This window comes from Labeo rohita, chromosome 13, assembly GCF_022985175.1.
Source record: "Labeo rohita strain BAU-BD-2019 chromosome 13, IGBB_LRoh.1.0, whole genome shotgun sequence".
In the NCBI taxonomy this organism is placed as follows: domain Eukaryota; kingdom Metazoa; phylum Chordata; class Actinopteri; order Cypriniformes; family Cyprinidae; genus Labeo; species Labeo rohita.
Window position 1 is genome coordinate 28,602,547 of NC_066881.1, and position 21,913 is coordinate 28,624,459.

Sequence of the window (21,913 nt, forward strand, 5' to 3'; positions counted from 1 at the left end):
TTATTATTAAGTTCGAAAACAGTTTTTGCCACTTAACATAATTGTAAAAACATAATTTTAATTTAATTTTCATTCATTTATTTATTCCCTTAGATTTTGTGATGAAAAAAGTTCAAAAGAACAGCATTTATTTACAATATTTTATAACATTATAAATGTCTTTAATGTCACTTTTATTTATTTATTTCTCATATTTTGTGATGAAAAGAACAACATTTATTTGAAATATTTCATAACATTATAAATGTTTTTAATGTTGCTTTTATTTATTTATTTCTCAGATTTTGTGATTAAAAAATGTTCAAAAGAACAACATTAATTTGAAATATTTCATAACATTATAAAAGTTTTTAATGTCGCTTTTAATATTTATTCTGATTTTGTGATGAAAAATGTTCAAAAGCATTTATTTGCATTTATTTGAATTATTTTATAGCATTATAAATGTCTTTAAAGTCACTTTTATTTATTTATAAGATTTTGTTATGAAAAATGTTCAAAAGAACAGCATTTATTTGAAAACATTTACAACATTATAAATGTCTCTAATGTCACTTTTATTTATTTATTTATTTATTAGATTTTGTGATGCAAAAAGCTCAACAGAACAGCATTATTTGAAATAGTTTATAACATTATAAATGTCTTTAATGACAATTTTATTTTTGTATGCACACATGTATTTATGTATGTATTTATCAGATTTTGCAAAGAACAATTTTGATTTTGTCATGAAAAATGTTACAAATGTCTTTAATGTCATTTATTTATTTATCAGATTTTGTGATGCAAAAAGTTCAAAAGAACAGCATTATCTGAAACAGTTTATAACATTATAAATGTATTTAATGTCACATTTTGTTCTTTCTTTCGTACTTACGTAACCCAGATTTTTAAATGGTAATGTATCGCAATTTCCACAAAAATATTTAACAGCATTGATAATTATAAGAAATGTTTCTTAAGCATCCAATCATATTAGAATGACTTCTGAAGGATCATCTGACATTGAAACCTAGAGTAATGACTACTAAAAATGTTTATCACAAGAATAAATGACATTTTAAAATCTAAAATAGAAAACAGAAAAAATAGAATAGAAAACAATGTACAAAAATGAAATATTATTACTGTTATTTTCCATGTATTTTTGATCAAATGCAGCCACCATAAGACCACCTGTTACTATACAGTATATTTGTAAACAAAAAAAAAAACAAAAAAAAAAAATATATATATATATATATATATATATATATATAGCAATACATTTTTTTTTAATTTATTTAAATGTTTTATTTATATCATGAAGAATACACTTCATTTGTATTCTGCTAATTAATTTCAGAAACCAGGCATTTACTGTTAACCTTTTGATCTTTTGAAGCCTCGAACCAAATCTACATCTATGATGAACATTTTCAGACCACAAACTAAAGCATCAAGTCCAACCATGTCCATGACTTAAATCCAAGCCTGGAACCCATTGATATTTACCTAAATAAAGTCACACAGATCTACAATGACATGAGTGTGAGAAAATGATGACAGTATTTTCATGTTTGGCTAATCTATTCCTTAAAGTTGCACTGCAAATTACATTTAAATAAGACAGGGTTTTGCACATTAAAGTGGCGTAACAGTCTAGTGAGTTCGTCTCGCAGACTTTTTGCTCATATTTGTCTGTAGTTTATGTAAAATTCATTGGTGATTGTGTTGTTACGTTGGCGTTCTGCTAAAACTCCCAAGAGCGTGATCGTTTAGAGGCACATTTACCACAAGACAGCATCCCGTGCTTTTCACACTGGGTCTGTCAAGCTTGTCAATATTTATCTAGTTAAATATGCAGCCCGTCAGGAATAAACAGGGAAATGCAGAGACGTTTTCCCCCCACCACTCTCAAGGGAAACTAAACACACATAATCAGCCAGTTACTGTCAGGCCAGCAGACACAACACTGATAGACAGACACATAAATAAACACCCACCCACAGACAATCTGCTTTTTCTTCCTTTCTGAAAGTCAGGTTAGACGCTCGGGTCAAACGGAGGCAGAAATTTCGCAGTTCACCTTTAACTTTCTCAACAGCTCATGCCACTCAGCAACATCAGATCACGAAGCATTCAGATACAAGATAATGCGAGCAGAGCACTTACGCTGAGTCTCAGGATGACGGTTCCAGACGGGGTGTTTTCTGGGACGTTGACGGTGTAGACGGGCTGGGAAAACACAGGGCTGTTGTCGTTGATGTCTGTCACCTCCACCAGCAGTGTGATGGTGGTCCTGCGGGGGTCTACCGCTCCATCTGACGCCTCCACAATCAGATCGTACCGGCTCCGAGTCTCTCGGTCCAGTGGAACCGCAGTGAAGATGCTGCCCGTGGCGTTTATGGTGAACAGAGACATAAAGGAGAGCAAACGGTACTGGACCTGACCGTTGAGTCCGGCATCAGGATCGGTAGCCTGAAAACAGATTTTTTTTTCATTTATATGGTATATTCAACAGTTTTAGTTATTGGAATTATCTTGATATTAATCATGTTTTGGTTTTCAGCCATCAAGTTAGGCTGCTACTGAATCATTCTCACTGAATCAAAAATGAACCACCTTTTTTGTAATGTGTAATGTTGTAAAATAAATGAATAAATAAGTAAGTAAGCTTCGAGTCAATATGTTGTTCGTTTGAACTTTGTATTTATCAAAGAATTCTCAAAAAATGTATCTAAATGTTTCTACAAAAATATTTTCAAGATAAATTCAAATAGAAAAATAGAATAAAAATAATTTTCAATTAAAATAATATTTCACAAAATATTATTTGCACTGCATTTTATGATGAATAATAAATGCAGTCTTGGTAAGCATGAGAAATATATATATTATTATTCCAATATAAAATTACTTAAATCGGGATAGACCTTCACCAAGCACCCACAGCATCCTTGAATAAAATAAAATAAAATAAAATAAAAATAAAATAAAAAACAATGAAAATATAACAATGAAAATAAAATAAAACAAACAAAATAAAATAAAATAAAATAATGAAAATAAAATGAAATAAAATTACTCAAATTGGGATAGACAATTCTGGTTACACCTTTACCAAGCACCCACAGCACATCCTTGAATAAAATAAAATAAAATAAAATAAAATAAACAAAAAAAATAAAATACACAAATAAAATACACAAGTAAAATAAAATAAAAGTAATAAAATAAAATGAAATAAATGAAAATAATAAAAATTAAATTAAATTAATTAATAAAATAATGAAATAAAATAAAATAAAAAATAAAATTAAACAAAATTAAACAAAATACAATGAAATAAAATAAAATGAAAATAATGAAAAATTAAATTAATTAATAAAATAATGAAATAAAATAAAATAAAATAAATAAATAAAATGATGAAATAAAATTAAACAAAATACAAAGAAATAAAATAAATGAAATAACAAAACAAAATTAAATTAAATTAAATTAAACTGAAATGAAATAACATAAAAATAAAATGAAATAATGAAATAAAATAAAAGTAAAATGAAATAATGAAATAAAATGAAAATAAAATAAATTGAAATCAAATGAAAATAAAAAAATATAAAATAAAAAATAATCTAATATAATATAATATAAAATGAAATGGAATGAAATAAAATAAAATAAAAAAAATAACAATTAAAAATATTAATTAATTAATTCATATTATTAATATTATTAATACTACTAGGCTACTACTGATAATAGTAATAAATAATGAATAATACCAGAAAAACAAACAAACAAACAAACCAAACCAAAACAAACAAACTAAAATAATTGCTTTAGGGCAAAGAACTAAAGACTTGTTGAACTAATCTTAATTCCTACATGGTTACAACGGCTCATTTGTATGTGAGCAGGGGAACAGCGCTCGGCTGTAATGGCTTCAGAGGTGCCTGCTATAATTCCTTCCTGTAGTAATTACAGATGCAGATGGGAAGAATAACTGGGGGGGTTATTAGAGAAGCATGCCGGGTTAGCGACATGAGCGACACAGACTCCGGGAGAAGAGAGGCTGAGAGATGAGAAGGAGGGACAGGAAGATGAGGGGGATGAAGGGCCAAAATCCAAATGCGGGCGAATGGAAATAAGTGAAATGAAAAGAGCATGTCTGAGCCTTGAGAAATTACAGTCACATCTGAGCGCTGAGGAATGAAAGTGCTGCCCGTGGCCCTCTCACCAGCAGCACTCATCAAACGGCCTGACAGCACACTTACATGGCATCTGCTCGCCTCAATAATTAACTAATGGAATGAATATGTAAACAGAGAGATAAATAAGCAAACAACACTTACACAATACATCAATAAAAACCTGTTTCCTAACGTCACTGCTGACTGCTATTCCGTGTAATATTTCACCATTTATTTTAAGTTTTAATTCACCTTTTTGCCTTCGCTAGTTCATTTTTAAAAGTATATTAAGGTTATTTACAGTTAAATGCTAATGCTCATAAAAGATGCACGTATACTAAATATGAAAGGATTAGCATAATTCTTTAAAATATGATAGCAAATTATAGCACATCAAATACTTCTAACATTATATAACCTGGAATAGTGCAATATTCATCAATCAACATCTAAAACTGGAACAATCAATATATATGAAGTTCAGTTCAGTAAGATTTCAGTACATGATTTTTAAAGAAGACTCTTATGCTAATCAAAGTTCCATTCATTTGATCAAAAATACATAAAAACAGCAATATTATGAAATTTAAATTTAAAATAACAGTTTTTTATTTGAATATACTTTAAAATATAATTTAGTTCTGTGACGCAAAGCTGAGTTTTCAGCATCATTACTAGTCTTTAGTATCACATTATCATTCTTAATCATTCTTAATATTTTTTTTTTGGAATCTGTGATACTTTTTTTTTTTTTTTAAGTTTAAAAGAACAACATTTATTCCAAATAATCTTTTCTAACAATGTAAGTCTTTACTATCACTTTTTTTGTTTTATAAGTTTACCACTAGCTGGATAAAAGTATTACTTTCTTTCAAACAAGAAAAGAAATAAAAGTTACTGACCCCAAACTTTTGAACGGTAGCATATACTGTTACTATTTGAAATAAATTGTGTTCTTTTTAATGTTTAATTCATCAAAGATTTCTGAAAAAGTATCACAGGTTCCAAAAAAATATTAAGCAGCACAACTGTTTCCAACACTGATAATAAATCAGCATATTAGAATAATTTCTGAAGGATCATGTGACACCGAAGACTGAAGTAATGATGCTGAAATTTCAGCGTTGCATCACAAGAATAAATTCTTTTTTAAAGTATACTAAAATAGAAAACCACGATTTTAAATTGCAATAATATTTCACAATATTACAGGGTTTTTTTCTGTATTTTTAATCAAATAAACGCAGCCTTGATAAGCAGAAAAGACCTCTTTAAAAAAAAAAACATTAAAAAAATTACTGATTCCAAACTTGATTCAGTAAGAATGATTTGGTTGCAACATTAATGGATGGCAAATCAAAAGATGATTTTGCTGCGTATTGTTTTTGTTGAAAACAAAACCTTTTTCAGGATTCTTTGATCAACAGTCTTTTTTAAATCTGTTAAATCTATTACAATTTTAAATTTAATAAATCTAAATTAAATGCATCTTTGCTGAATAAAATACCAATTTGAGCTGTAGTGAATGAATGAACAAAATAAAATAAAATAATAAAATAAAATAAAAAAAATAAAATAAAATACAAAACCCTTGATTTGTTGGCAGATTAATTTTGTCCACTAGGTAAACAGGTCTATCAAATCCTTGTTTGAAGCTTTCAGCATCAATAGTATCTTAAGCCTTTTGGACATGTTGGCCTGTGGCAAACAACATGTGTCTGTAGAGCGGTAACACGCTGATGTGCATTTGTAATGTGTGAAGTAAGTGTCCGTATGCGTACGCTTGTTTGTTGTCATAGCGCAATAAGAATCCAGGTGGTTTTGATCTCCACAGGGATCACTCTGTGAATTTGAGAGCAAGGACTCAAAGTGTGGTGAGCACCTGCTTGTTGTGAACATGGCAGGCTACACAGAACATGAGAGGATGATGAAATGAATAGAAAGATGATGGAAAGTGAGAGAACAGCTCATAGGGAGGGATCTGACTTGAGCAACATCTAAAAAACTACATTTTAGTTGTTTAGTAGTTACTTCATGAAAACAATATCATGTCATATGAGGACAGCACACACTAAATGATTTCAATCGCACTTTTCTTGTTGCACGAACGCACTGTTGCGTCACCTCATGCCTGTCAATCAAGTCGACACCGAACTCAGTGATCAAGACATCACAGTGCAACAAATGAGCGGTAAAGAGATGCACGACGACAACGCGGCATTGTGAATGAAAGCTTGACGCATTTCTCATTGATTATCTTTCTAACCAACCAAAGCATGATTAATCAAACACGCTAATTAAAAACCTAACCGCTTGGCGGGGCGGAACAGCAGCAGTCATCAGGGACAGACTGTAAGGTGACTAATGACTCTAATTTACCATGACTTAATTAGGGAACAATAGAAAGTGATGTCTGAAGATCTGTGCGGCGTGACAGTTGAAGGGGCAGCAGGTGTGAACCTCACGGGACATTCAGAAGCTTAAAACTCACCACATCTAAAGATACTTGATTTATTTTGGCATGGAACTTACCCTGACTTGACCCACCAACACATTGGCCTCTTCTTCCCTCACGGTCAGATTTCTGGGTAGAGTGAGGTCGAAGGTGGGGTCGTTGTCATTAACATCCGTGATGACAATGCTGACGGTGGCCGTAGAAATCTGGAAATATGGACAGTTTAATTACATATCAGCAGGAATTAATTTAAAATATAAGAATGGCAAGTTACTGGATCAACAGTTTTGTTGTTTCTGAAAGAAAATTATTTTTACCCTCTTATAAAATTGTAATTATCTGATTTGTAGAGTATGGTAAGGGTTATAGCTCGTTGATAATAATCTTGTTGATAGGCAAAACAGAATGATTATGATTATGATTATGTAGGGTTGAATGATTTCCGCAATGCAGAAAACATGAATAAAATCACGGAATCCAGTCATAAAAATGGAATTTACTGAATAACATGGAATGTCATGGATTTTTCCAACGTTTGGATGAATAAATCGAAAGTAGGTCAGTACACTTGCTTCTCCGTGAATATTAATCCACAAAATGACTACTGAAATATGATAAAAGTGTTTAAATATGATAAAAGTTGGGTTTCACTTGAAGAAATTGTGACAGAAATATATTACTTAATGTAATGATAGTACTACTACAACTAATAATAATACAAATAAATAATTATTATTAAATAATTATTATTAAGTTTTTTTTATGAAAATTTATTTAAATTTAATGAAACCATTCAAATGGAATTCAGACAAGTAATGCACAACACAGAATTAGGTCAAAATAAAACTGAATTTGAGAAAAAAAACATATTTCTTAGGGCCTTAAAAATGTAATTTCTGTTAAACTTTTAATAAAGTAGTTCCATCATTTCAATTAATTAGACATGCTTTTTGATTAATATATTTTAATGTAACTATTAAAATAGAGTCTACAGAAGAAAATGAAATCCAGAAAATTAAAAAAAAAAAAAAAAAAAAAAAAAAGGAAAAAACTATTTTTGGGGGGGAAAAAAACCTGAATTTGGGACTTTCATAGGGCCATAATTATGGAAGTTGGAAAATTTTCCAATATTTTTCAAAATCCAAATAAAAAATTAACATAACTAGGAATAACTAAACGAATAACATATTTTCATGACTCCGAATACATTTATTTTAAATTATTTTAATTTAATTTAATTTTAGTTTTTAGCTTATTAAAATAATTAAAATAAACATACATATATATATATATATATATATATATACAGTACTGTGCAAAAGTTTTAGGCCACTAGTATTTTCGCCAGCTAAAAAATGGTTTAAAGTAAGTTATTTCTATCTTTTGCTGTAGTGTGTCAGTAAAAAATATTGGTTTACATTTCCAAACATTCTGTTTGCCATTAATTGTAATAATCTAGTGAGATTTTTGTTTGCACAGGCAGTCTGACAACAGCCAGTGCTCCACACAGAGATCTGATCTCACCATCATCCAATCTGTCTCTGGAATGACATGAAGAAACAGAAAAACTGAGACAGACTAAATCCAGACGAACTGTGGCAACATCTCCAAGATGTTTCAAGTTACCTACCTGCAAAGCTACCTGAAAAACTAAGCACAAGTGCACATAGGGCAAAAGCTGCTTTAAACGCAAAGGATGGTCACATCTAATGCTGATTTATTTCAGTTAATAGAAGTTCTTTGATAAAGAAAATCTATTTATGACATTGTTTTTGACAGCATCCTCATTTTATGTGCCTAACTGCCTAAAAATTTTAACAGTACTGTAGCTTTTTATGTATAGGTCTCTTAAAGCATCTTGAAGATGTTGCCACAGTTCTTCTGGATTTAGTCTGTCTCAGTTTTTTCTGTTTCTTAAAACAGACTGGATTGAATGATGGAGAGATCACATCTCTGTTTGCACAAGGAGTCTGACAACAGCCTGTGCTCCACACAAAAATCTCACTGGATTATTATAATTAATGGCAAAATGAATGTTTAGAAATGTAAACTGATATTTCCTACTGACACACTACAGCAACAGACTGACTTTAACTGACTTTAAACCATTTTTTAGCTGATGAAAATACTAGTGGCCTAAGACTTTTGCACAGTACTGCATATATATATATATATATATATATATATATATATATATATATATATATAACATTATACTGTGCTGAGAAACAAAATGCCATTATATATTTGTAATGATACCAGTTCCAGAATTCTGCAACCCTAAAACACAAAAACTGAAACCTAACTCATAAAAACAAACAAACAAAAAAAAACCCTAAATATGACGAAAACTAAATCAAAAATTAAACTAAATTGGAAAGAGAATAAAACAGAATGAAATGGAAATAAATACTAAATAAAAAAATACAAATAAAAATAAATAAATAAAATCATTTATGCTTTAATATTCGGATGAAGGTCTTTGCAGATTTAGGGAGGAACTGTTAGTTTGTTTGTGCCTATAAACCTACAAAAAGCACAGCCCTGACAGTTCTACTGAACCCTGGAGTTCAGTGTGCACTCGCTGTCAAACCCTGAACCTTTCACAGCATCCACTCTGACATTCACCCTGCTGCTGTCTGTCAGTCTTTTTTGTTGCCTTTTTAAATATTGAAAATGACTTCTCTGGGAAAAAAAAAAAAAATAGTGTCACCATTTAGTTTTTGACTCTATTCCAGAAACACATTTGCAGAAATGTAATTAAATCATAAGCAATTGAGTTCCTGGGGCTTAAAAGTTTAATAGCACACAGTGATGAATATAAATTCAACCGATCAGTCAAGATCAGCATGTAGAGTTTAAATCCCAGTGGGATGTGCATGAAAAATTAATTCAAAAAAAAAAAAAAAAAAAAAAAAAAAGGATGGAAAAAAAAAATCTTCTGGAAAGGGAATTATATATTCATAGATGGAGTTGTTGTTTGGCAAAAACGTGTTCAGGTGCACTACAATTTTTGTGCTAAAATTTCTGTCAAGATGCATCAACACACACGCATGAACACCAACTGAAAGACAAGTGTGAAATGAATGTACTAAACCCCACTGAAGCCTGTTTGATCTCAAGAACGTGAGCTGCACTAAATATTTCATTAGATATCATTATCAAGCTTTAAGAGGTGGAGGTCAGGTAAATTGCATTGATTAACTGTTTTGCACTTTCAATGACCATGATCTGGAATGTAAATGATTTAATAGACTTGTTTGACCAGATGAAAGTCATTTTGCTCAGTCATGTTGCGAACGGAAAGATGAAGGCACGTCCTTCTGTCTCAAAATGCTTTTTACGTGCTTGTCTTCCTTGAAAATTCCCTCTTCATCAGCTCTACAGCCTGTTTGATAAATGAGCTTCATGCACTCATTTAGCACTCCAGCGTTTCTCTGTTTGCCAAAGTTCTCTCATTAGAGAAGCTTAGCTGATAATGCAAGTAAATGTTTTTTTAAAAGGTGAAATTGTTTAAACAGAACGTGCACTGAGTCTCATTACAGAATATCCTTGAGGAGCTTTTGACAGTATGACTATGAAAAATGAATGAGCAAATGAATTCCAAGCTTTTGTGTAGATGTGCATTTAAAGCAACATGAGTATGTGGCATAAAACCTATTATATGAAAAGAGGATGTGAAGAGATCAGACGTTTGAATCAGAGCAGCCGTCACTGCTGATTTTGTAAGGTGGATGCAATCTCACCCCTCCTGGGTGGCCGTCGGATGCGGTGACGATGAGGCGATACTGGTCAATGGTCTCTCTGTCCAGTGGTTTGGCCAGCAGCAGAAGACCTATACTGAACAGACACAAAACACTTTCATTAAATTTTAATGCATTTATAAACATTAACTGCATACCTCAGTTCAATATCCAAATATTTTCTCCTCATATTTTTAGCTTTTTACTTTCTGCCATTAAAAAAAGTAAACAGAGACAAACAGGGAAGGGATATAGGGTGATAAAAAAATATGAAAATAATTTTTTCAGCTGCACACCCTCAGAAACCAACTACTGCCTTGATCAATATAAGCAAAGACCATCATTGTACATAATATTACAGTATTGTTTTTTCTTCAATATGCCTTGATTAATGACTGTTTTCTTATGTCTTTTTAGCACCTTATTTAATAGAATTTTTATTGCTATTTGTAATTGTTTTCTTGCCATTATTTCTATTATTATCTTTTTGTATAATGCTGTATGCAAACACAGTCATGCCAATAAATGCACAAATAAATAAATATTAATATAAATATAAGATACACTAAAGTTTAAATGTTTGCGGTCGATTTAAAAAAATGAACAGATAGAGAGAGAGAGAGAGAAATATATATATATATATATATATATATATATCAAATCAAATCAAATCAAATCACCTTTATTTATATACAATAAAATAAAATACAACATTGTGTGAAGATAAAGTGAAAATAAAGTGTCCCCAACTAGGCAAGCCAGAGGCGACAGCGGCAATAATTAACACCTCTGTTTTTTCAGAATTTAGCAGTAAGAAATTACTTGTCATCCAATTTTTTAACTCAACTACACAATCCGTTAGTTTTTCAAATTGGTATGTTTTGCCGGGCCGCAAAGAAATATAAAACTATTATTTTAAATTGTAATAACATTTCACAATATTACTGTTTTTTCTGTATTTTTGATCAAATAAATGTGTACAAAAAAAAAAAAAGAAACGTTTAAAAAAAAAAAAACATTTAAAAAATCTTACTGATCCCAAATGTTTGAACGGCAGTGTATATTTAATATGGTGCTTCAAGATGTGTAACATCAGTGGTGACAAACATCATTGGGCCTCATAACCCAATCATGATGAAATCATGACCGAATTTGAATATGCTTCAAAAGGGCACAATTTTCAATGCACAACATCTGTTCCACATACAAAGCTATCACAGCTATTCAGAGTTATGAATCATGCAGGCTATTTTTGTGACACTTCTAACATGCTTTTTGTCATTTTTTGATCTTGACAGCTCTTCGGATTTCATTATGTGGAAAAAAAAAATCAGCATTAACAAACTTTTAAACCCATACAGGGAGTGAGTAAATGGCAGAATTTTTCAATTTTGGATGAACTATCTGTTTAATGCTGTGAGTATTTTCATAATTATGTGGTAGGACACATACTACGAACACCAAACGACCTGCAAGATCAGAAACTGTGCTTTGGAATTTATATTCAGGATTAAATTTTTTGGGTGTGTTTGTGCCGTGACTGTAATTTGCATAATTCCTTTGGTGAATCGCGTGCTAAAACAATGCAGATAGTAAATAAACATTGGTATCTACGAGTGCAATTCAAAAAGCAGTATCTGTGATCATCCGCGCTGAACCGCCGGCCACAGGGACGCCATTATCATTTGTAGACCAATAGGATTTCTGCGAATCACCAGGCTCATCCTACAGTGAGCTCACACGTGTACGGGGGGGGGTCGGTGGATGAGGATGGACAGACAAGATCCTGTTAACATTGCAGTCACACACAGCAGAAGAAGCAGGCTGCTGTGCTGCTTGCTCATGTTTGTGTGTGTGTGTGTGTGTGTGTGTAGAATTATATTCCTCCTCAGTTGACCCCTACAAAAGTGATATTGAACGTGTCCTCTGAAGCCTGTGAAAAAGCCGTATAAAACACTTCAGTGACTGGGATTCTCTTTTCTTTCGGCCTCACAAACCTTCTGCTGGCCACATAGCATTCAAGGCAAAGTCTTTAAATTTTAACATCCCTTTTTAATGACTCTTCAACTGTCTTTGCTGTTTCTTCAACAGAAAAAAAAATCCTTTGTAAGACAAATCAATGAAGGAGGGTTTTATTTCAGCAGCCGCCTCACAAAACCTTTCCACCGACATTTTTACCAATGGTGTTACCGATGACATTAACCATTTGTCTCTTATACTGACTTTAACAGAAAACTGAAGCGAAGTGAAGTGAAGCAAAGGGAAGAGAGGCGAATCGAAGAGAAGAGACGTGAAGGGAAGAAGCAAAAAGAGAAGTGACAAAATGAGACAAGACGAATACTGACGAGACAGAGAGTAAGAAAACCTCATCACATGAGATTAAAAGAGATCTGATACAATCCGAAGAGACAAGTTGAGATAAGGTGAGATGAGACAAGATATGAAGATGAGATGAGACAAGATGAAACAAGACGAGACAAGATACAATGATAAGATGAGACGAGATAAGACAAGATACGAAGATGACATGAGATGAGACAAGATGAGATGAGGCAAGAAGATACGAAGACAGGATGAGACATGATGAGACAAGATGAGATGAGACAAGATACGAAGATGAGAAAAGACAAACAAGATGAAACAAGATGAGACAAGATATATAGATGAGATAAGACAAGATACGAAGATGAGATGAGACAAAATATGAAGATAATACAAGACAAGATGATGAGATGAGACAAGATACAAAGATGACATGAGATGAGATGAAATGAGGCACAATGAGATAAGACAAGATGAGATGAGATGAAACAAGAGACGAAGATGAGATGAGACAAGATACAAAGATGAGATGAGATGAGAAGATACAAAGATGAGATGAGACAAGATACAAAGATAACAAGAGATGAGACAAGGTGAGATGAGGCAAGATATGAAGATAAGATGAGACGATGAAATGAGAAAACACAAAGATAGGATGAGATGGGATGGGATGAGACGAGATGAAACAAGATACGAAGATGAGACAAGATACAAAGATGAGATGAGATGAGACGAGATGAGACAAGATACGAAGATGACATGAGATGAGACAAGATGAGATGAGGCAAGAAGATACGAAGACAGGATGAGACATGATGAGATGAGATGAGATGAGATGAGATGAGACAAGATATGAAGATAGGATGAGACAAGATGAAAGTTCCGAATATAAGATAAGACAAGATACAAAGATGAGATGACACAAGATGAGACAAGATACGAAGATAGGATGAGACAAGATAAAAGTTACGAAGATAAGATAAGACAAGATACAAAGATGAAATGACACGAGATGAGACAAGATACATAGATGAGATAAGACAAGATACGAAGATAAGATGAGATGAGACAAAATATGAAGATGAGATGAGACAAGATGACGAGATGAGACAAGATACAAAGATGAGATGAGACAAGATACAAAGATGACAAGAGATGAGATAAGGTGAGATGAGGCAAGATATGAAGATAAGATGAGACGATGAGATGAGCAAACATAAAGAGAGGATGAGATGGGATGAGACGAGATGAAACAAGATATGATAAGACGAGACGAAACAAGATATGATGAGATGAGATGAGACAAAATACAAAGATGGGATGAGACGAGATGAGACAAAATACGAAGATGACATGAGATGAGACAAGATGAGATGAGGCAAGAAGATAAATCAATGAAGGAGGGTTTTATTTCAGCAGCCGCCTCACAAAACCTTTCCACCGACATTTTTACCAATGGTGTTACCGATGACATTAATCATTTGTCTCTTATACTGACTTTAACAGAAAACTGAAGCGAAGTGAAGTGAAGCAAAGGGAAGAGAGGCGAATCGAAGAGAAGAGATGTGAAGGGAAGAAGCAAAAAGAGAAGTGACAAAATGAGACAAGACGAATACTGGGATGAGGCAAGATATGAAGATAAGATGAGACGATGAGATGAGCAAACATAAAGAGAGGATGAGATGGGATGAGACGAGATGAAACAAGATATGATGAGATGAGATGAGACAAAATACAAAGATGGGATGAGACGAGATGAGACAAGATACGAAGATGACATGAGATGAGACAAGATGAGATGAGGCAAGAAGATACGAAGACAGGGTGAGACATGATGAGACAAGATATGAAGATAGGATGAGACAAGATGAGACAAGATACGAAGATGAGATGAGACAAGATACAAAGGTGAGAAAAGACAAGATGAGATGAGATAATTAGATGAAATGAGGCAAGATGAGATGAGATGATGAGATGAAGTAAGGCGAGATGAGATGAAACAAGATGAGATGACATGATGTGAAAAAATGAGGTAAGATGAGATGAGATGAAACAAGACGAGATGAGACAAAATGAGGCATGATGAGATGAGATAAGATGAGTTGAGATGAGACAAAATGAGGTGAGATGAGACAAGGTGAGATGAAATGAGGCAAGATGAGATGAAACAAGATGAGACAAAATGAGGTAAGATGAGATGAGACAAGGTGAGAAGAAATGAGGCAAGATGAAACAAGATCAGACAAGATGAAGCAAGATGAGATGATGAGATCTCCTAAATGCAGAGTGATAAGACCAGATAAAGTGATAATGTTGCAGTCAAGCACAAAGACTCAAAACAAGCTGATATGTGATGTGAAGAGATATGATGAGAAGATAAAAGATTACAAAAGACATGATACATAGAGATAGGACCAAACTCAATGAATTAAGACAAGGCAAGGCACAGCAAAGCAAGATGAGATGATGCATGAGGATAAGACACAAAAGTGAAAAACTGACTAGGTGAGATGAGATGAGACGAAATGACAAAAAAAAAAATACAGAAAACAAAAGAACAGATGAAGTGAAACAAGAAAAATGAGACAAGAGATATAACACTAGTGCTGCTCTACTATGACTGTTTGTTACTACTAACGACAGTCGTAAGTGTCATTATTCAATCAAGTACATGTTACTATTAAACAAAGCCTTTCAATTTCTTACACATTCTCTCCCACCCACAGAATGTTCACACTGTAAACCTGTTTGTGCATTCGTCTTATCTTCATGCCTCCAATGAGGAATTCTCATGCAGAGAGAGGCGCAGATGTGTATACTTTATAGTCAATATGCCATCAGATAGTCCCAACCTAAATTCACACCACTGGCTGACTTAATATTGCAGTGTTAAAATGGTCAGAATGTTGAAACAAACAGAACTACAATACAAGATATGTACATTCTTAATTGATGAGTTTTATTTATTAATGAAAACTTACGTTCGTGAAAGGTTGAAGACTTGCTGCGGGTCACCGCTTTGTATCTGGTAGGTGATCGGATCCAGCTCACGGTCTGTAGCCTGTGAAAGTACACCAATTCACACTCAGTTTACACTAGTAGTTCAGACAAGTACTGGCTGGTGAAACATAAAATCAATGCAACATAAAATCAATTGCAGGATAACAATACACTTAAATGAAAAGGCCAAGTCTGCTTGAAGGACATGATGAACAAATGTAGAATCAGTGACATTTTACAACACATATACATTTATAGCTCTACACCTTCGCTAGATTTTCCAGGATGCCTGCTGATATTGATTACACTGATTTCTATGTTTGACGGCTCAATTTGTCTGTGCACTTGAGTTGAAAAAAATCATAAAATATTTTATTATGAAATTCTAACTATAAAAAACATTTTATATTATCTGTACATATGTGGCCATGTTCAGAATGACTTACTACATTGCTTCAGCGGTAGCTTTACTGTGCATTCAGTAGTATGCTAATTTTTTTGCATGCACAGAATACCCAGATGACCTACTACATTTATCAAAATGTGCAGTATACAAAAGGGCATACTGCGTGGGATACTGCATCCCACAATGCAATGCATTCAACTTGACCTTCTATTTCCAGTGTATCTGCCAGCATCAATTATTTATTTATTTTTTTTCCATAATTTGATCGGACTGCAAAGGCTTAAAACCAGGCTTCCAACAGCTATTGACCCACACATTTTCAAGACTTTTCCAGTCATTCTTGATAACTGGATAAGGTTTTCTGCAAACCATTTAATAGAGATTGCACACACAAATAAAAAGTAAAAGTCATTCCCATTTAGAACAATAATAATCATTCAAGAAACACAAACAAAAAAGAAAGAAGAAAGCATGACAAAAAAATATTAAAAAATATATTATATAAAATATTAAATATTACTCTGTGAATAATTATAATTATGACTAAATAATTATTATATATTATTATATAATTAATATAATATATAATTATTATATTAATTATTAAAATAGAAATTTCCAGGCCTAGATTTGAGAATTTTAAAATTTCCAGATATTTTCCTGAAATGTTTTGCATGTTTAAATACTCTTAAAATAATTGGCTGTTTTTAGAGTATACTGTACAGTATCCATAACATTCCAATCCAAGTAAAATCTGTGCATATACCTGCAGATTGAGCAGTATGGCTCCTATCCTCATGGCCTCGCTAATCTCCAGGTTGTAGGTCTGTAGGGGAAATCGTGGTGGACTCTGATTGTTCGGTGGCAGAACCTCTATGTAGACCGTAGTTATGGAGCTCCTATACGCAGAGTGACAAAGAAAATTAAAGACCAAAGACACAAGCAAACACTGAGTGATGTAATTGATGTAATGAAGTCACATTTGACCTCCTCTCTGTGTCTGGAGCGTTGTCTGACGCTCTGACGGTCAGTGCGTAGGAACGGCCGACGGTCAGCGTGACCCGTGGTGCTAAAGTGATTCGTCCTGTGCGGTTGTTGATGATGAAATCACCTTGATCTCCAGCAAGGATGGCGTATGTGATGAGGCCGTTTAAACCAGCGTCAGCGTCCTGAGCTGTCAGCTAACAGAACAAACAGGGACAGTATTATTTTAAACCACATGCATTTGTTTCACACTGATCTTCTTTATCAGTTTGATATCACCCTTCCAAAGTGCTATGGTAATGTATCTGGATTTGAATATAATTAGTTTTTTAATATCTTTGGGTTGACTCATTTTTATGAGAATGCACTCATAAACAGCAATTTCAAATCACTGAAATAAAATAAGATTAAAACAACAAAAGAAAAGTATACATATATATATATATATATTTTTTTCTTTATATATATTTTTTATAATTATGTATATATAATTTTTTTAAATTATATATATATATATATATATATATATATATATATATACACACATATAATTTAGAATCTCTGATTTAGATTTATATAGTCAGAAAACTAACCATATATTCACAATTTTCATTTATATATTCTAAACATATTTAAAACTTTAAAATATATATTCTGATTTACATTTATATATTCAATTTGGTATCTATATTATTCTATTAATATGTATATATTGCAATGTACATCTATATATTCAGACTTATATCTACATATTGAAATGTACTTTTATATATTCAGAATTATATCTCCATATTAATATTTTAGATTTATATATTCTGACCAATTACAGATGAATTAATTACATATTCAGATTTACTTCTATATATTTATGATTTGCATTTATATATTCGGATGTATAAATAAATATTCTGATTTATTTATATATATTCAGAATTACAACCATATATTACATTTATATATTCGGATTTATTTCTATATAGACACAATTTACATTTATATATTCAGACTTTATATAATTACTTCCTGTTCTGTGTTTCTCATATACTGTATATATTAAAATATCAATATTATATATGCATAAATACATATTTATAGAATTGTATTAGTGCGTGTGACTCAGTAATTTGATCAGACTACCAAGAGTTACTACCAAGAGTAATTACATATTAAAATAAATACATAAATAATTCTAATTATATATTTATATATATATATATATATATATATATATATATTATATATAAATTCATATTAAAATTAACTTTAAAAATATATTAAAATATACTAAAATAAATTGCATAACTAAAATTAAATATAGAAATATTGTAATATATAATCATAAAATTTTTCTTTTACATTTTCATGGCAATTTTGTGTATTTTTTTAATATCAATGACTTTTCCAGGACTGAAAAATTCATGTACCTTTATTTATTTATAATAAAAAAAATTATAAAAAATCTTTTTTCAGATGATAAAACATATCTAAATTATTAACTGGTAGTAGGGCTGCACAATTATTCAAATTTCTAACCGTGATTACAATTACAGATGTCACAATTATGTAATTGTTCAAAGGCACAATTACAAAAAAAAAAAAAAAGTGTGTATTTTTCCTACAGGTTACAGGTAAGTTTTTTTTTTCCCTCATTGTTTTAATTTTTTAATTTTTTTTTTTCTGTATTTAAAGAAGAAACTATATATAAAAATGTGGCATGCAGTTGCTTCAAACTATGGTACAAAGCTATTCAAAACATCATTCAGTGTAAACTGTGATAATCGTAATTAATAACCGCAATTACAATTTCAAGGGAATAATCAACAGTTGTGAATCGTGCAGCCCTAACTGGTAGTATACTTTATTGAATACCATGGTACTCCTGTAATGCATGGTTTAAAAACCATGGTACCATGCTTAAAAGCCTTGTACTTTTCTCATAATATTTACAGATAAGGTCTTAGTTCTACCCGCTGAACTTTTTCTTTCGTTAAACTCAACGCTCATTACTTGAAATCAACCATAACAGAAAATCCATCCATCCATCCTTATTAAAATGCAGATTAGACTCTCCGTATTAATGAGGTTTAAAAGCAGCATAATATGATTATTCAGGATAAATTCTCAAACACAAAGGTACAGATCAAAGACTAAACACTTTTGATTAGGTTCAAAGACGCGCATTTAGATGTAAACACTTAACTCCGAACGTTATCGTCTTTAAAAGCACCAGGGCAATAAATACACCCTAAGGGTAATTAATTCAAAGTCCTGCTAATAAGAAAGCGCCACCTCCATCCACGGCTCTCATTATTGAGAAAACTCTCCAGAAGCACTGAGCCGTACCACCGTGCCTTTAGCTGCTTGGAGTGCTGAGGTAAGGAAAAAAATTCACACGCACACACACATACACTCGAGGGCTGCAAATATGGCTTATAAAACACATCCAAGTGGCCTGGCTGACCTAGCTGTGACCTGTGACCTCATTTCAGCAGGATGCGGGCCGCTTGTTATTTCAAGAGAAACTACAGGCCTTTATGTGACTGATTTTCCTCTGAATCGTGACCCAGCCGTGACGGAATGAGACAAACACAGGCAGAGCAGAACATGAGCAGAGTGCCAAAATAAAGCTGAGAGAATCATTACTGAGAGAGAGTGAATACGCCATAGCCTGAGGGACAGAAAAGCACACATTATGTTCACTTTATATCATTTTTGTCCCACTTTTTGTCAGCCCACCATTTCTACACAAGCCACTTTCACAATGCAGAAGAAAACAGTTGTCATTTGTCTTCTGAGAGTTTAATCCAGGTCTATACAAACAGAGTTTGGTTATTTGAAGGAGTGTCAGCTGCATTTTATGACCAAATACACAACCTAAGCTGCTGCTTTATGTTAATTGATCAAACTAAACAAGTTGCTAAACTGAACTTCAATGCACTGATGTACCTGTGAGTGTATTTGTCACTCACAAAATGTGGCAAAAGACTGAGAGCGACAGATGGACAGGTCATCTGAACAAATCAGTGCTGGGAAAGCAACTTTAAAACTGAATAATTTAAAGCATTTTAATTATAGAAAAGCTACTTACTTATAAAAGCTTGGCTAAAGGTAAAAAAAGTAGTTAGCTACACAACAAGCTACTAAGATGAAAAGCTAGATATAGTGGTGCTAGTAGTAGTAGTTCACTTCCAGAAGAAAAATTTACAGATAATGTACTCACCCCCTCATCATCCAAGATGTCTTTCTTTCTTCAGTTGTAAAGAAATGTTGTTTTTTTTAGGAAAACATTTCAGGACTCCTTTCCATATAATGGACTTCTATTATGCCCCCCGAGTTTGAACTTCCAAAATGCAGTTTCAAAGGGCTCTAAACGATCCCAGCCGAGGAAGAAGAGTCTTATCAAGCAAAATAATCAATTATTTTCTAAATAAAATTACAATTCATATGCTTTTTAACCTCTTGTCTTGTTGTGAACTCTGTTTTTTCCGGTTCAATACAGTTAGCGTACGTCGAAAAACTCACCCATCTCATTTTCTCCTCCAACTTCAAAATTGCCCTAAATCGCTGCAGAAGTACCGACCCACTGTTTACAAAGTGAACATGAAGCCCTTTACAAAAAAAGGTAAAACAGCGATGTAGGACGATCTTGAAGTTAGAGGAGAAAATAAGATGGGAGTTTTTCAACATAATTTTTCAGACATGGTCTTGACCCAGAAAAACAAGTTCACAACAAGACAAGACAAGCATTTGAGGTTAAAAAGTATATAAATTGTAATTTTTTTTTTTTTTTTTTTAGAAAATAACTGATCGTTTCACTAGATAATATAATTTAGACACCTTTGAAGCTGCATTTAAACTGCATTTTGGAAGTTCAAACTAAGGGGCACCATAGAAGTCCATTATATGGAGATAATTCCTGAAATGTTTTCCTCAAAAAACAATTTCTTTACGACTGAAGAAAGACATGAACATCTTGGAGGACATTGGGGTGAGTACATTATCTGTACATTTTTGTTCTGGAAGTGAACTACTCCTTTAATAAACAATAAAACAAACTTAAAAAAAACTTCCAGGATATTTCTCCATATAATGGACTTCCATGGGGATTAGCAGGTTGAAGGTCCAAATTGCAGTTTCAATGCAGCTTCAAAGGGCTCTACACGATCCCAGCTGAGGAATAAGGATGCTATCTAAAGAAACAATCTCTCATTTTCTAAAAAAATAAAAATAAATAAACATTTCTATACATTTTACTCACAAATGTTCATCTTGCACTAGCCCAACCTTACGCATTACATAATCACGCACGCAGTACCGACTCAGTGTTTACAAAGCGAACGGGTAAAGAAAGTCAAATGCCTTTTACAAAAACAGGTACATCAATTTTGAAGTTGGAGGAGAAACCTACTTTTTTTTTTAACTGAACTAACCGCGTGTGACCGTTCCAACGTGATCACATAATGCATGAAGTCGCACATGCACATCGCAGAGCTAGTGCAAGATGAGCATTTGTAGTTAAAAAGTATATAAATGTTTTTTTTTTTTTTTAGAAAATGACCAATCGTTTTGCTAGATAAGACCCTTATTCCTTGTGGAGCCCTTTGAAGCTGACTGAAACCGCAGTTTGGGCTTTCAATCCTTTGATCCCCACTGAAGTCCACTATATGGAGAGAAATCCTGGAATGTTTTCTTCAAAAACCTTAATTTCTTTTCAGCTGAAGAAAGAAAGACAAGATCATCTTGGATGACATGGTGGTGAGTAAATTATCAGGAACTTCTTATTCTGGAAGTGGACTAATCTAGAAACTTTGCAGTTTGTAGT

The 21,913-nt window shown here is 32.5% G+C and overlaps 1 protein-coding gene across 1 annotated transcript in view; it reads right to left on the reverse strand.

Moving 5' to 3' along the window:
* Positions 1-21,913, reverse strand: part of pcdh15a (protocadherin-related 15a) — a 274,694-nt gene that overhangs the window by 92,636 nt on the left and 160,145 nt on the right. The window contains 6 exon segments of the mRNA XM_051125245.1: positions 2,158-2,463; positions 6,714-6,842; positions 10,383-10,476; positions 15,683-15,762; positions 16,874-17,006; positions 17,095-17,288. Coding sequence (XP_050981202.1) covers positions 2,158-2,463; positions 6,714-6,842; positions 10,383-10,476; positions 15,683-15,762; positions 16,874-17,006; positions 17,095-17,288 — 936 coding nt within the window.